Raw genomic sequence first — 17,898 nt, 5'->3', positions numbered from 1 at the left:
ACAGTGTCGGGGGCCTGGTTTGGGCTATAAGCCAAGACTCTCTGAAAGACACAACACACCCTAAAACAACAATTACGTTATGATAATCCAAATATTCAGACCTTAGTTATTGCTTTCCAGTTATTTATCCAAAAATCATATGCAGGTATTATGTAAGTTAATCTAATTGGGGCTGAATAACTTTACTGACATAATTCATCCTTCTAAGGATCACAAATGAAATTGGCAGATTTGGTTTTATCTTTACAGACATTTTATCTATACAGACATTACTCTGAAAACACTTTACTTATGTATCCCTGCATAAGCTGATAGCACCTATGAAGACTATTCATGAATTTCTAGATTATATACATATAATTTTCTTTCGTCAATACATTAAAGGCATGAACCAGAATTGCAGGTACACACCCACAATGAGTCCCTAATTTGGATTAACCAAAGAAAATGACTTTCAGGATATTTATCAAAGGTGTCTGACGAGGCCTGCTTATCTAAAATCACTTTGATCTCCAGATCAAAATATGTGACAGAGTCAAGTCCTCGATAAGCCCTCAGAGCGGTCTGATAAATATCGACCATCATGCTTCTATTCTGGAATCTTCGTGTGTTGTTCGAGCAGGTACGGATCCGGGCCAACATCAGATACAGTATCAGAGCAGGTGCTCTGCTAGCACACAGTAGTGGTGTGTAGATAGATGGGTAGCTCTGGTCTCAGATGCAGTGTAATCCTAGGCTGGCAGGTAAATATAGCCTGTGGCTGCTTCAGGCTGGGCTGAGTGCTGCTTTTGCACTGCTCGACCTTGGCTCATCCTGCCCTCCCTTTCCTCAAAGGGGATGAAAAGACACCAGCCAGCACTATTACGCTGCCTTACAAAAAACATGTCTCTAAAAATGTACAAGAATTGATCCAATGTAATAGGATTCACTACTTCACTTTACGCTAAACCACCTGAAATTTTATTCTGCATAACTCAACACGTAAACATTTTAATCAAATAACACCTTAAGTTTCAAAGGTATCTTATAGCAGCAATAGAGACCATATATTTACTATAGGACTCATTTCATCTATAATAGTGACTCAAATAACTGTATATTGCTATTGAGAAAACCAGGGATGCATGATATAATGTATATGAGAGAGATAAATTATCAGCCCTCTATGTATAATACATAATGTGAAATCTATATCATCGACTATTTATCAGTATCTGTGAACTTACACCCGATAAATTGACAAATTGCTCTCATTGACTTACAACCTGTTACGCTTTTTAACCTCATCTAGGTCAATTTGTACTGTTGAGTCTTCCTACTCTCATCGACAGACACCCACTGCAGACATTTCCAGAAAACAAGCTCTGATGAAACCATGGTACACTACCTATTCAGCACCAAACAGACAGACAGACAAAGTTAGCAGCTTTCTGATGAAGCACACTGAACGAGCAAGCTAAATATACATTTCTCAGGAGTTGGTGGGAACCAAAGTAGAGTAAAAATGGCTGAAATTACATTTTCCATACACACGACTCTAAATGAGAGTCCACCCAATATATAGGTCAGCCGATATTGGCCTATCACAGATTTATTGGTATCAATCATTATCAGCGTACATGTTGTTCAACATGCACAGATATGGAAGTTAAACATAACATGACGCAGGGAAGTCCCTCTTATCGATATTGGAAATGGCCCTGAGTATCGAGTACCAGTCAGGCACTCCTCTGAATGGATGTTAATGTTGCTCTGTGTGAGTTTGTTTCTCACAGTTTTTTAGCCCCCTAGTGGCAATAGTTTCCCAAAGAAAACCCTTAAATAAGCACAAAGAAGGACAAATCACATACATTAGTCCCTTGGATTCTAGGACACATCCTGAAGAGCCCCACTCTCAAGGCACATGTAAACACTCCATTACCTCCCCGAAATGCACGTAGTATTCTTTCATAACCTCTTTCATCGAATCTGGGACAGCCTACAATACAGTATTTAAACACACTAGAAATGCAATTCTGTGTCCCACAAGATCTGCAATGATTTGACACATGTTTACGGGGAAAACTACCTGAAATGGTCAAAGGCAGCAAATGAGTAAAAACTTCTGCCCTGTGTACCTGAAAAGCTGTCGTGTATACGAGACAATTGGCATGTGTTTGGCGAGCACAATAGTCTGTGCTTTAATGTGTTATCTTCTGGGCTTCTTTTATAGTTTCCAATTGTCTGCTCTGAAGAAAATCAATCCAAATCAAAATGTTCATGCAGTTCACAGTAGACAGAGGAGTAATGGCTCTGTTTATAGACTCTTTCACTGTGCAATGCAATGAGATAAATCAGCTAAATGATCTATTAGTTTGCATCCAAAGCCCTGGACTATAAAAACGGAAAAAAGGATTAATTTTCTCCTTGTCTAAAAAAATACTTCCCTATGCAGATGAAAAGTCTACAACTTTTAATTACCAATGTTAGGCTATTCTGAACAGTATTTCTGATGTAACTGCCCCGTGTATTGTTTTGTGTAGGGACAAAAGCAGGCACAGAGGCAGAAGAGAGTTTTTGGCTGATTAGGGCCGGGTATCCATAAGGTTACATAAAAGTGGAATGAGATACCCTGAAGCTCTGCTACTCCTCTCACACACACACAAACCGTGTGCACGCATCCACACATACAGCTCCTTTGAAAACACAAGCAGGCACACACACACAGAGCACACACTACCCATTAGCAGATCTTTGGATCCACTGTAATAAGTGCAGCCCTGGAGGAAACAGGAAAATGCACAGGCCCGAGGAGCCTCAAACTGAGGTACTACAATAAAAGGTTTAACGTCCCAAATTTAGTCTATCCCATTGGTTCCAGAGAACAAAAAATAAACCAGAACAATCACTTGTACAATGTGAAGATGACAAAGCATTTTCATGTACTTCATCATTCATATAATTTCATTCTTTGTGTATATTATCACCACTGGTATTTTTAAAATATGGGCAATTCATTTCTGCAAAAAGTCTGCAGAGGTGTCTGGAAATGTTATACTTTCATTGATTTTCATGGCAGATATCTGGCATATTTCTAATGCATATTTCTGTACCTGCTAAATTAAAGCAGATCAAAATCTGACCTTCCTTTACTTTACTACACCTGCTGTCAGCGCTGCTTTCCTTTATCAGACAGGTCAACCCATAGTCTATGGGTCAAATTTGGGTTTAATCATTTTTTATAGGGATGAATGGTATTGGATTTTTCAAGTTATTACAGAAAACATTACGTCTCTCCTGTAAAGGATTTAACATATCATTATGTCTGCTCTTATCCTGACCACTGGCAGATGCAGACATACAATGCTTTAGTAAAATGAAGCCTACACATTCACGGTGCAAAATAAGAAATTTAAAAACATTTGAAAAGGTCATCTTATTGGCAGAAATGTTCATTTCCATGCCAATATTTCATTTAACAGGCTTTATCAGGCGGATACCACTCACGTGTTGGTATAGTTCTGCATTTGTAAATACTCTTTCTAGCTATCTAAATTTAAGCGTCTAAATTTAAGCATCTAATCAGACTCAGTATTAGCAAATAATCAATTGTAGAGGTATTGGATAGGGATCAGGGCCATAAAAACCTGATCGGGACATCCCTAATTCATAGCAGCATAAATCAATGAAAGTCACTGGACTGTTGTGACTAGTGACTGGTAAACATAGAGCCATGATCAATGACGCTAGACATAATAGCCACAGCGTAGCCAGATGGGGATCCATACAGCGAGTGAGTCAAGAGCAGTCAGTTTGCCTCAGTGATATTAAGTTTTTTCTTTTACAGCCTTTCAGATGTAAGTGAAGAAAGACAGGGAAAGATAAGGAGCGACATAAGCAGATGACAAAGGTCGTGGATCTTTCCAAACCCAGGACCCTGCAGCTGCATGCATGCACCTTTTGCCAGCAGCGCCAGCAGAACGTCCCTGCACTTTCTTTGCAGATTCCCTAACCACATTACTGTCCAGTCCATCCAGACTTATGATAGGATCTTTTTTGGCACTGTAGTAGATGACCTTTGTGCAAGGGGAGGTGCAGGGAAGAGAGAGGCCATGCTGCCGAGTTTGATTTACATCGAATGGAGCTAATTAACATCCCCAGAACATTAAGAACTGCCCGTGCCTCCTCTTTCCCTCTCTGCCTATTTGACTTGCTTTCTCACTCCTTCTGGGTACATGGCAACAATCTACTGGAGGAAGAAAGACAGATTCAGAGAGAGATACAGAGTGAACAGAGAGACAAAGTGGCGTGGTTGATGATTGAGGTGAGAGTGAGGGGGAGAGGCTACTCAGACAGAAGCACTGAAGCAGACTGTTTTTTTCCTACAAACTATTCCTTATTGCGGCATGAAATGTGCCTCAAGCTGTGAAATCCTGTTGAAAACAATACAGCATTACTGTTGCTGTGATTTACTTTTCATCCCTTCTTATATAGAATTAGCAAGGATACAAAGACATGAGAGTTCTTGTTTATTTATACTTGAAAACACAAATATGTTTTTTCTATAATACTAAGCTGAAACTATACAGAATATAGTAGGAACAAATTTGTTGTACATGCCACAAGAGAGACTGCTAAATACAGTATTCATTTTTTAATGAACTGAGAATTTGTGCTTGTGTTTGCAGATTTTTTCCACTACAGTGAGGCCAAATTAACTTTCACAGCATCCCAAGCCTTTTAAAATGAGCTAGATGAGATGGAGAATGGTCTTGAATCAAATGACCATTAATGTTATCTTGAGAAACGGCCAATCAAGTTCAGTAACATTAAGTTAGCACCCAAGTGCCTTTTACATCTCAAATGATGTCTTCTGCAGAGTAAAATAGCATTAATATTCTTGATTTTCTTTGGTTTGCAGTGACTGTGGGCTCAGTGACCTACTTTTTCAGTTTGATCATAATGACTTAAATGTCATATCAGTGTAATCAGTTTAAGTTTAGTTATTTATACTATATGCATATCATTTCATTATTAGCAGGCATCAAAGGGTGCTAAAAAAGAAGAGTGTACCTAGATCTAACTACTAAAAATTAACAAAACAAGATGTAACCTGCACAAAGAAGCACAACAAAGCCTACCACACCCACTTTCCTCTAGCACCATCAGCCCTACACTCATCTTTCATATTTGCACACAACTATATTTTGTAGATAACATAACAATATATATATTTAAATAGAGCTGCACACTTAGTCAAAATACGTGTAATAAGTGTAATATCTAAATTGCAGGATTTTTCGATAGAAGTCAAATGTGTGACAGAACAGCAATATAATGACGTAGAAACAGCAGAGCAAAATCTCTGAGCTTGATACAACTCTGTCCTCAGAGAGTATACATCTTCATGCTGCCCAAACACAATTTAAATGTTATTTTTTTGTCATTTGTGAAGGCCAAATCTCATTAATTGATATTACATTTTATGCTACACATGCCATCTTTTGTTCATGTGCTATGTGTTGAGCTCAACAGTCAAAATATTCACACCATTCCTGACTGCCTTAGTTTCAGTCTTGTATGGGTACCCAGTGTGCACCCACCAACATCCAGAACCAGTGAGTTCATTGTGTGGCTGAGACCAATTTAAAAGTCTATTTTATCTCCATCAGTTCTCAGTTCAGTGTGTTCAGTGTTCACACTTGTGGTAACAATTATCAAGACATTACATAACCTGAACAAAGTTGGTTTTACTGCCTAATCATTGTTACAACTCAAACTTAAGCCAACCTTACATCTTAGTTGCCAAAACCAAACTCTCTGGTGTTGTTACGCAACAAAGAGGAGGAAATGACAAATACAATTCATGCTATTTCCAATGTTATCCAATCCATGACGGAGTTATGTAATCCTCAAACAACTGGTGTTTGTACGATTCCATTGTTTGTGTGCGACTTGTAAATGCCCTTCTACACAGAATATCTTAGATTTATTTTTTACACAAGGGATTTGAAAATCGTTTAAACTGTATGATTTCATAGAGAATAACAGATTTTTTTGAGATGGAAGACTAAAGAATAATAAGATAGTGGATAAGTATATTACAGAGAAGATATTTTGCTGAAAATTCAAAGCTGATTACAAATTCCACTTTTCCAGTTTACTTTTTTGACAGAAAATAAGCCAACAACAGCAGAACATCCTGCTAACAGCCTACTGTGAGGCCTCTGAGACACTTAGCTTTACGGTCTGGACAAACAATGCAGTTCATGCTGAATGAACATTAAATAACTTCTCTAAAGAAAAGAGATTACACTCCATGAGCACCCCAGCTCTCACTGCAGATTCCATTTTTTGGACTGGCTCTTCTCCTTTGTGTTCCTGTCACTCTGACAAATGCTCATTCTCTCTGTTTTACATGGACACACACACACACACACACGCACACACGCACACACACACACACACACACACACACACACACACACACACACACACACACAAATCTCACAAAGTGAATATAAAAAGACCTGTCTATCCTCTGTTGCATGTTGTGCACACAGAAATATTGCAGCAGGAACAGAGAGCAACTGAGAACCGGCTTGTGCGTCGCACAGCGAGTCCTCCGCACATGTCATAATGTCGCAAATTCCACTAAGGGATAAAATTCATAAAAGTTTCTTTTTTTTAATCCATTCAACAAGTACCTTTCACAATAGAATATGTGCTTCCATAAATAATTTCACTGCTGGCAAGCGTGAGTGCAAGCGACACAACCAATAAAATCTGCACCTGAAGGCACAGCCAGAGTGGGAGAGTGCAGGGAGAAGTAAGACGGAGGAGTAAATGAGAGCTCTCATGCCTACAGGATGATTTCCTGCGTGCCTAGTTTGTGACAACAGATTTGAATAGTAAAATTCCACACAACAAATATTACAGGCAGCAAATAATATAATATATAATCATGAACATAGATAATTAATACGTGTATAACAAACATGCCCCACAAAAAGATATACAGATGGGTTAAAATTGCATCTATTATTAGAGTGTACCTCCATCTTCCCCCTCCATTTTACATCACCCCCAGTGAAAAAAATCTGTAATATGGGGGAAGACACCAGATCTGAGACCAACACAGCTTCATGGGGAAGATCAGAGCATGCAGAGCATGGTAAAGGTGATGTGATTATATGCATAATAATACATGTACGTGCAGCACACTGAACTTGCACTGCATTAATATGAATGAGCTGCACCCATGTCAGGCTGAAATCCCCCAGAATGCCTCTCATTTCAAAGAGAAAATGACACTGCCTGTTATTTAACCAACAGCCTATATCGGTCACACCTCTAATGGCTTAAAAAATCATCACCAGGCACCTTTTCCTTCCCCCATAGCCAAGTATCTGACCGAGCACAGACAACCTGCACCAGAGAATATGTGCATGACTGGTTAGCCTACACACACACACACACACACACGTACACACACACACACACACACACACACACACACACACACACACACACACACACACACACACACACACACACACACACCAGCTGAGGCCACAGGACCAACTGTGTAATTATACATGTGTAATTGCATCCTCACCAGTCTAGCACAATAGATGCAGTGAGAGAGAGACAGCTAGAAAGATTGAGAGAGGCAGGTAGAGAGGGACAGATGTATGCAAGAAACACCGTCACCTCCCCTGTCTCTTGAGACAGCACGGTCATACCTTGCGCCGGCGGTCCCTGGATCGATTCCTCTTTTTTATCTTTTCCTCCTCCTTCTCCCGCTGCTCCGCGGCGGCGGCCTCCGCAAGGTCCTTGGTCTTGCGGAGCTGCTTGGCAGCTTGCGCCATGGTGCCGCTGCTACTGTTGCTGCTGCTGCTCCAGTCACGGTTGCTCCAGCCCTCCTCTCGTTTGCACTACCACCAGTCGTCCCCGTTTCCTCCTCCCTCTGTCCCCCAAGCCCCGTCGCTTACTACCTCTTCTCTGGTGGCCACCACGACATGTGTGTGCATAAGGCAAGCAGTGGGAACGTCTGTGTCCAGAGATTTGTGTGTATGTGGATGATTTTGATGCTACAGCAGCCACAAGACAGCCTCCAGCAGCCACAAAGAAAGATGCTACAGCTAGTGGTGCTGATGCTGCTTGCCTGTGCCGCGGCTGCTACTCATCCAGTCAGCTTGCACTGCGCTGAATTGCCTCCCCTCCCCCTACTTTCTTTCCTACCTTCCTCCCTTCTCTCCTCTCTCCTCCCTCTGCTTGCACAGACCAGTCACGCAGTCCTGTGTTCAGCACGGTGGGGATCCTGCTGCAGAGCTCCCTCTTTTTATCCGTCAAATGTCCTCCTCTTCCTGCTGCTCTGCCTCTTTCGCCACAGTTTTCCTCTCTGCGAAAGGTTTTCCTTTCACGGGAGCCGTTGTCTCATCTTGCATAAGTGACGGACAAAAGCCGAGGGCGCCAAAGCTGTGGAATGCCTCCAGATTATTTTTCTCACGTCTTGCCTCTCTCTGACCATGATTTGTCTATGGCACCTCCCTCCTGGAAACAGATGGAGAGAGGGAAGAGTAGTGAGAGATGGAAGCTCGTAAAACAGAAATGAATCTCATCTTTAATCTAATACACAGCATCTGAGTGGTTGTTCTCCTGCAGAATGATTCTTTGCACAGCTTGGTCACTCTTTGACTATAAAAGGCCGATGTTAAGGTGGCAAGGCAACATGGTGCCATACATTAACATCTACACTAACCCACTTCCTTCATGTTTTAGTGTCAGAAGCAGACAGAGAGAGAAACATCAACAACATGAATGCTTCATAAAAACTGCATGTCCTCTCTCTCCCCTTTCATTCCACCACTTTCCCTCTTTGCAGCACAACAGAAGGGCCTGCATGACTGTTTGATGCTGCAATTCAGCAGCAGATGAGTCAACAACGACATGAACGGACAATACGATTTAAACAGGATACAGGCAGAAAGACAGTGACTGGTCTTTGTATTGATGTCAATAATTTAATCTCTGATTCAATAATCATCTCTGAAATTATATGCTACATAAAAGTAACACACAGACCAATGTGAAACTTAATCTATTGCTAAATTCACATGAATACATTCATGTAGTTTTTTACAGAAGTTTTGGGGTTTTGGACTGAACTCATTTTTTAACATCTAATAGCCACAATTAATCACTTAATTGTAAAAAATAATCAGCAGTTTAATCGATAATTAACATGCTATTTAGTTGCAGCCCTGTTTTACTACTGCATTAAGAGTAGGTGGGCAATAAATGTTAATATTCTCATATGCAACTGAAAAATAATTAAACCTATCAGGCATTTAGTATCATCTTAACATCTTGACATTTTATTGCGCACATACTGTCACATGATGCACTTGCTCTCTGTAGCCCACTTTTCAACTTGAGAGAGAAAATGCACTAACATCAAACTCCCTCTCATTTACTCCCTCCTCCCACCCCTGCACCATCATCTTTCTGCAGAATGATGTTGCAATGTAACGTGCAGCATAGTCTTCAACAAAGAGACCATGTGACGAGAGTAGGAATACATACATTTTATATCCATCGAAGCCATCTGCCAACAGATTAACGCCAGATCCGTTCCATCACTGCAACCCAATCTGTATGACATAAAAAACAATATTGCAGCTTTATATGAATATTCAAGATTTTTCTTTTTCCTTTGCCAAAAAATGTCACCCCTAACTATCAGTGTCTGTGCCCTCTGAAAACTGTGTGTGGGTTTAAGGTTTCACTGTGCATTTATCTGAGTGACAGCTTTGTATTTTCTTTTGCGTGATGCTAATGGATCTATTAGGCAAGAGGTGATACACAGACTAGTGCAATAGCGTCCACTGAGCTCTGGATTTGCCTGAGGAGCAGAATGGCCTCATGGAATCGCTGCCAATGTAACCTAACTAGTTCTTCCATATTCAACAAAGAAATAAGCCTCCAGGAGATGCATGTGTCAATTCAAGGCTACGTGCACATCATAAATACTAAATAGGCAAAAGCTCTCTGTGCACAGTATTGATGTTCCAATAGAGGTTTGTTCAGTAATGTGTCAAATGGACTTTGGCAGGCACGAATCTTTTAGCTGACCAGTCACTTAGACACTTGAATGAATAACCATAATGAAAAGATCAGTCCAGTGTTTGGATGTTTTTGTAATGCCACATTAACTCCTTTCACAAGGCCTGAGGTCATGTTGTTTGCATGCTGTCTAATTGTTGTGATTATATGACTAGAGTAGCATTTTAAGGAAAATGGTAAACTGCTCAACCAGTGAAATAACTGTAACAGACACGTTATTGTGAGGGATTATTTTCGATTAACAGTTTTGGGCAATGGTATTGAGGAGTGACGTTTGTCCCAACAATCTAGATTAACTGTCAGCTAGCTATCAGATAATATGCAGATAACTGCAGCATTTTATGGCAGTGGCATAGGCAATTTTCAGGGCAGGACATTTTGACTCGTCAAAGGAGGAAAAGCAAAGGTGGAATTTATAAAGTTAATGATAGCTGCGTTACATTTAGGTGAGCTAGTTGCCAGGCTCTGGTGTTGTGTATGTTCAGTCATTGACATGGAAAACTGGGACACATTGTGCCTCGTGAAATATCATGAAGGGTAACATGAACATGAAAAGCTTGCCTGACTAGCTCCATGTAGACCATAAAACAATGCAGCTCAAAAATGCTAGTCAGCTAGCAATTAGTGCTTCAACCTAACCTATAGCCAGTAGCTAGCTTGCACTGCTATCTAGCACTGAATTACCTCTTATAACTGTTACTGACACACACAGAACTCTATCATGTCATCGCGATAGCTGACTGTTTCCTTTTAGCCAATAGGAATCCCCCATGTGACTCTGGCAACCAATTGGATTTATCAGCATATTCCCGCCGTTTAGATATATAAAGTGCCCCGCCCACCATTACCTCCGCAGTTGCGTCTTACAAAGGACTCATTAAGGTCAAATCTATCAGGTTCAGGAAACATGGTGAGTACGAAAATATGTTTCTTTAGTTATAATGTGTTAATTTTAGACATTTTCAAATCTATAAAGTGGTTCATCAAGTGGCAGCCCAACTGAACTAACCATTATCAACTGAAAGAAGCAGCATTAACGGTCTACAATCTAGTCTTGATTGGAAAGAAAAAGTTAAGATGGAAGACGGTTAAACTTGTCTTCAAGGGGTCGTTTTGACTGTAACTTTGGTGATAAATGTGTCACTGGACAGGGCGTAGCCCAGAAATTGTTCACTGTTTAAACGCTCAGTCGGGCTGACAGTTTCTGGTCTATCCCATCGTGGTCAATGTGCTCTCAGCCTGAAACATTCCTCTTTTTACCGCCTGTTTGAGGGGCTTGGTGTTCATGACACTACAACCACAGGCTTTTCAAACAAAACCTATTCACTAACATATTGGATATTTTATGCGGGATATTGTCGAGGTCTGCTACCTTTTTGAATATAAATCTTTAACTACAGGTGTGTTTGTTTAGTTGTACCACAGAACTTTGATGGGGATTTTCTTTTGTTCTCATTACATGGTTTTCTTTTTTCTTTAAAAACAGTCTGAATAATCAGCCTCTTTGTGGCGAACAACTTCTCTTTGACTAAGTTTATTTAGCCGTTAATTCTGACAAAAAACGGAACTCTGACAGCGGGAAAACTGCTAACCTTAGCCCCTCCCAACTCTCTGTTGTCATGGTTACACACTGATGCTTACAAGGGGGCATTGCCCAACAGTCAGCTGTCAGAGAGAGGGAAACCACTCAGATTATGGTGAATTATGTTTGTCTAGTCCACTACGATATAATGTTTTCTGTAGGGTGTTCTGTTCACAGGTTAACAGACTGCAACATGTCATTAGGTGATAGGGTTATTAGTCATGATGATCTGGTGTCTGGTTATCTACAAAAGAGCCTTTTTCCTCCTCAGATCTTGCACTAGCTGTAGAGAAGTCCTCAACATGTGATGAGTAGCCTTCAGTGTCTGACTCTGATTAGTTACAGTTTCTACTAGAACTTCTTCAGACAGCCTTTTAAAAGGTCTGGGCGTATTTTTATTATAATTTCCTATCTTTTTCCCCCCCTCCACAGCGTGAGTGTATCTCGATGCACGTTGGTCAGGCTGGTGTCCGGATTGGCAATGCCTGCTGGGAGCTTTACTGCCTGAAACATGGGATCCAGCCGGACGGACGGATGCCCAGTGACAAGACCTGTGGAGGAAGAGATGATTCCTTCAACACCTTCTTCAGTGACTCTGGAGCTGGAAAGTACACCCCCAGAGCTGTTTTAGTGGACTTGGAGCCCACTGTCATCGGTAAGTGTGACTCCTCCTATATGAGCATTAATTTAGGAAATACCTAATAATTGTAAACCAATCTGATGCAAAGTCTGTTTTTTTCTTTTGTTTGTTTGTTTGTTTTTATTTGTTCTCCTTTTTAGATGAGGTGCGCACTGGTACCTACCGCCAGCTGTTCCACCCTGAGCACCTGATCACTGGCAAGGAGGATGCTTCCAGCAACTGCGCCCGTGGACATTACACCACCAGCAAAGAGATCATCGACCAGGTGCTGGACAGCACCCGCAAACTGGTGGGTAAAATCAGAGCAGAACAAGTTAATTGCAAATTGGGCTCCCAAATATCCAATGAAATGACATAACTCTAACTCATATGTGATCATTGTCTCTCTCTGTCCTCAGGCTGACCAGTGCAGTGGCCTTCAGGGCTTCCTGGTTTTCCACAGCCTTGGCGGTGGCACCGGCTCTGGTTTCACCTCCCTGCTGATGGAGCGCCTGTCTGTCGACTACGGCAAGAAGTCCAAGCTGGAGTTCTCCATCTACCCCGCTCCCCAGGTGTCCACCACTGTGGTGGAGCCCTACAATGCCATTCTCATCACCCACGCCACTCTGGAGCACTGTGACTGTGCCTTCATGGTAGGTAACGAGGCCATCTACGATATCTGTCGTAGGAACCTCGACATTGAGCGTCCCAGTTACACCAACCTGAACAGGTTGATGAGTCAGATTGTGTCCTCCGTCACTGCCTCCCTTCGTTTCGATGGTGCCCTCAATGTTGATCTGACAGAGTTCCAGGCCAACTTGGTGCCATATCCTCGAGTCCATTTCCCTCTGGCCACCTATGCCCCTGTCATCTCTGCTGAGAAGGCTTACTATGAGCAGCTTACCATGTCAGAAATCACCAACGCCTGCTTCGAGCCAGCCAATCAGATGGTGAAATGCGACCCTCGCCACGGCAAGTACAGGGCTTGCTGCCTCTTGTATCGTTGTGATGTGGTGTACAAGGATGTGAATGCTGCCATTGCCACCATCAAAACCAAGTGCACCATCCAGTTTGTGGACATGGCCGCTCTCGAGAAGGATTATGAGGAGCTTTGTATCAGTTCAGTTGAGGGTGAGGAAGAGAAGGAAGGAGACGAATATTAAAATGGGACATAAGGGATTTAAAAGTGTGTATGTTCAGAATAAAGTTCCCGTAACATATGAAGTTGTCTGTGTTGTCATTATATCGTTTCTTTTTTTGAAGAGTGAAAAATGACCTTCAGTCTGTAATGGCTTATGTAATCAGATATGGAAATTATGGATGTATTTTGAGAATTGCTGCACACCAATTAACATTCAACACGGCATTCTGTAGTCCCTATTTCAAGTCCATTTATTTGCACTTGAGGCTTCAAAGTTCAACAAAGCCACAGTAAACCCTTTAAAACTGTTTATTAGAAGGTTTGATGAAGACTTTGGGACACGAGCTGAGCCGTGATTTTTGATCTTGCTCTCAATGAGTAGACTCATCTTGGAACTGACATGATTGTGATGAGTGTTTTACCTTCATATATAACCACCTGTACTCAACAATCATCAAACAATAATGAAATAAAAAGCACCACACTGAGATTTGAGATTTGATGACCAAAAGGATCATTTTTGTTGTTTTTAAAAATGTCTGCTGCGTCAGCCACTCTGATGTCTTTGGGCAGTGTGTTACATATTTTATAAGCAAAATAGATAAAGGCACTTCCAATTTTCTCCTGAGTGCTTTTGGGAATATTTAGCTTTGCTGTAGACGATTCCCAAGGTTATTGCACGACCATGACTCAACAACTGAACACTTAAAAAATTGAAATCTAAAAGAACCTGGGGAGTGACTGACGCTGTGGTCACAGGAGTGAATTATGTGTAATCTCTCTCTTTACTCAGTGAAGTCGTGCTTCATCAGTCGCCATATGGTGTAGCATGAATGTGTATATTTATTGCCGGCATGTCACGCTCTACATTCCTGAGTAGATTAAACTGTTTGCCTTGGATGGTGATTCATGGTTCCACGGTGCTGAGATTTACAAGTGCATCACTGCAGTTTAAAGCCTCAAACTGCACTGCAACGTCTTTGAACGCCTCGTGTTCACTGTGTTATATCACCATCAGGTGGTAGCTGGTTGTTATTGCCGCTCATGTAGATTTATTTGCGTCCACCCTAGAAGACTTTCCCTCCCTGATTTTGCCTGAAAAACATATTTCCAAATGTTTTCTGTTGGATTAAATCTAAAGAGACATACATATATGTCTAGATAAAGTGGTGATTTCATTTTGTACATCATGTCAACATGATGTTTTAGTATATCTTTATGTTTTCCTCTTTAAAAAGTATTTTATTCCTGATTTTTTTGGAGAAAAATAGAACCCTGAAGTGGGTAGAAAACAAGAATGTGGTCATGAGGTTAGATTTTACTTTTTGTTTGTGCACTTTAATAATCATTGCTGTTGCTGTCACACAAATATTAAAGGGGACATATTATGCAAAACTTACTTTTTCCTCGCTGTAGTATGTATATTTGCGTATCCGGAGTGCCTCCCCACCCCTTAAGAATGAGTTTTGACAACTAAGTCAATATTTTGTACCTGGCAGAGTCAGGAATTGAGTCTCTAAATGAGCCGTTTGGATTTGCATACTCCAAGCCTTCGCGCTGGGTATCTCCTCCCACATTACGCCAGCTACCTGAACGAGGATCCGCCATTTTCTCGTCCTCGCTAACTTGTACCTGACAGCCTGACCGCTACCATGTACAACCCGAAAGCCAAGCACTGCTGCTCTGTCGTCGGATGCACGGATCCTCATGTTTCGCTACATCCCCTCCCTACCAAAGAGGATATCAGAGCGAAGTGGCTATTTTTTATTTATCAGGGTCCCAGCTTCAGTGAGCAGAAGCGTTATGGTCTGTGCCAGTCACTTCACGCCGGACTGTTTCAGCAACCAGGGTCAGTATAACGCTGGACTGGCAACAAGATTGTCCCTTAAAAGATGGATCCATACCCACTGTCAATGATGGAACTGTAAGTATTTAAAAAAGAGTATAGTTTGTGTTACTTTGGCTGTTTAGCACATGAGCTAACGCTAACCGTGGGTGTAAATATGAGGCTGAACTAACATTACATGTGAAGTTATCAACGTTGGGCTTACTGGCCGTAGGATTCACGATAATGTTGGTTACACCCCACCTTTCCGAAACCCTGCTGTTCCGAAAATAGACTTCCATTCATCGTAATGGCGTGGTGTCAGTTGTTCGCGGACGTTTAGCTGCTGTTCCGCGGTGAACACGCAGAGGAAACGGTATGAACTGGTCTCTGTTATTCACGGCCAGTGAGCTACGTTAATTCATTAGCATGTTGTGCTAAAGGACAGCGTGTAAGCAAACTTCTAGAAGCGTGTCTTGTCTGAATGCACTGCTGACTGTGTGACAGCCCGAGGAACTGCTGTAGTTTGGCAGATGTCATGGCTCTGGGAGACTGTCCTCTGACCGTTTTTCTGTGTGTTGGTATACATGTAATACGTGTGTAGCGTTAAGGGTCGGATATACTACTCCGACTACGTAATACGTAATCCGACTCCGTAACCACGGAGACCCCTCGAGCCTTCGCAGTTCTCCGTCGTGGTGCCGGATACTAGTGATGCGCGGGCCGGCCGGTTGGGTCAGGTCAAGAAATGTTCACTTTATTGGCGGGACGGGTGATTAAGGATTATAGCCTATTTATTTTTATTAATATTTTAATTTGTTGTTGCCAGTTTTCAGTGCCACTTGAAGGGCTGTTTTCAAACACATTTGTCAGACCAAATAAAAGCCTTATTCAATGACATATTTAATGTCATTGTATTTATGTATTTAATAGCGGCGGGGCGGGTTGTGAAAATAGATGTGGTTGTGCGGGCGGGATGGAGCGGGTCAAATTATTAAATATATTCGGATTCATTCTCATCTTGATTGCGAACCGTCAAACTCTTTCGAAAGTAATTCCGGAAATGATGTTTTTAGAGGACCAATCACAGCCCTTGCCGTCTCCGTTTCCCCTCAATGGAGTGACGGACACTTCAAAAATCTTTCATGCGCCCGGAGAGTACGGAGAGGGTCTCCGACAGGCTCTCCAGCGACGGAGAGGGCTCTCCGTGTCCGTGTACAGCACTTTACGCAGTAGTATAAATTAGGATTTAAAGGTATAGTTGATAATGTTGGAGAGCTAGCAAGATTTGAAAGTGGCACCTCGTCTAAGCTCCATCCCCTTCTCCCCCTCCCGTCAGTGCTCCGTCCAAAGCCCCGCCCCCACAAACTTGAACGCGCGTCAGACAGTCCGTCAGCAGGGCAGAGGAGAGCCGTTAGCACTGGGCTAATACAAGCTACAAAAGTAGCTGAGTTGGCTTACGTTACATATTTCATGAAAATAACAAATCCCCCCGAAGCAGAACAAATAATTACCTGTCCAACAGAAAGACGGCAACCTCTGCATCACTTCTAGAAGTGCTACTTTAGCTGCATTTTCTCTGCCATCGTTCTCTTGCTAACTGTGCTAACTCTTCTTCTTCTGCTGTTGTTTTATGGCTGTTGGCAAACAGCTGTTAGGTGTGCATTACCGCCACCTTCTGACCTGGAGTGTGGATCTCCTGCTAACTCCATACGCAGTGTGCTGAATATTTCCGGCAACACGTGACACGTGATGAGTGCGCGCAGGGAGGAGGGGGGGACAGAGGGGGGTGCAGGCAGGACAAGACATGAAGGCATCTGATTGGTTCTTTCAACTCAGACCGAGAGGGAGGGATTGGTCAGTTTTTACAGGCCTGCAGCTGCCACAGAGGTCTGATTTCTTTCGTTCCTTTTTCTGAACACATTATGTATGGACTACTCTCAGGGTGGGAAGACCATTTCACCCAGTATAACAAAAAGTGTTTCTGAAAAGGATTACCAACTATACCTTTAAGGGTCGGATATACTACTCCGACTACGTAATAAGTAATCCGACTCCGTAACCACGGAGACCCCTCGAGCCTTCGCAGTTCTCCGTCGTGGTGCCGGATACTAGTGATGCGCAGGCCGGCCGGTTGGGTCGGGTCAAGAAATGTTCACTTTATTGGCGGGGCGGGTGATTAAGGATTATAGCCTATTTATTTTCATTCATAATTTAATTTGTTGTTGCCAGTTTTCAGTGCCACTCGAAGGGCTGTTTTCAAACAGACCAAATAAAAGCCTTATTCAATGACATTTAACATGTATTTAATAGCTGCGGGGCGGGTTGTGAAAATAGATGCGGTTGTGCGGGCGGGATGGAGCGGGTCAAATTATTAAATAAATTCGAATTCATTTCCAATATTAATCATATTGATTAATATTGGAAGTTTTTAATGATTAATACCAATAAAAAAATCACCAAAAATATGCAAAAGCCCATCCATCCAAAATAGCTGTTGTAGTATGATCATGAGGAGACTCTTGGTGTGTGTAGTGATTTTGGAGTCTCAATACTGTATAACAGTGGAGTTATTGATTTTTGTTTGCAGCGTCTTGCTCTGTATTGCAATTTGCAGCAGTCCC

General features: G+C 41.9%; 2 protein-coding genes across 5 annotated transcripts in view; one reads left to right on the top strand and one right to left on the bottom strand.

Moving 5' to 3' along the window:
- Positions 1 to 16,881, bottom strand: part of ank1b (ankyrin 1, erythrocytic b) — an 86,066-nt gene extending 69,185 nt beyond the window's left edge. For all 4 annotated transcript variants that reach the window (XM_084383391.1, XM_084383390.1, XM_084383392.1 and 1 more), the window contains exons 1-4: positions 16,789 to 16,881; positions 12,493 to 12,615; positions 9,568 to 9,635; positions 7,725 to 8,535 (exon numbers count right to left, since the gene is read on the bottom strand). In XM_084383391.1, coding sequence (XP_084239517.1) covers positions 7,725 to 7,850 — 126 coding nt within the window. In that variant the 5' untranslated portion in view covers positions 7,851 to 8,535; positions 9,568 to 9,635; positions 12,493 to 12,615; positions 16,789 to 16,881. The remainder of the gene's footprint in view (positions 1 to 7,724; positions 8,536 to 9,567; positions 9,636 to 12,492; positions 12,616 to 16,788) is intronic.
- Positions 10,228 to 13,471, top strand: LOC311274856 (tubulin alpha-1C chain-like; the record flags this gene model as incomplete). Its single annotated transcript, XM_084382855.1, has 4 exons — positions 10,228 to 11,017; positions 12,122 to 12,344; positions 12,470 to 12,618; positions 12,728 to 13,471. The coding sequence occupies exons 1-4, from the start codon at positions 11,015 to 11,017 to the stop codon at positions 13,469 to 13,471; spliced, it is 1,119 nt and encodes a 372-aa protein (XP_084238981.1). The 5' UTR covers positions 10,228 to 11,014.
- Positions 16,882 to 17,898: the final 1,017 nt, after the last annotated feature.

Source organism: Pagrus pagrus, assembly GCF_965226575.1.
Source record: "Pagrus pagrus genome assembly, chromosome: 19".
Taxonomy (NCBI): Eukaryota; Metazoa; Chordata; class Actinopteri; order Spariformes; family Sparidae; genus Pagrus; species Pagrus pagrus.
The sequence above is the reverse complement of the archived record's forward strand: the minus strand, read 5'-3'. Positions and strand labels throughout refer to the sequence as shown.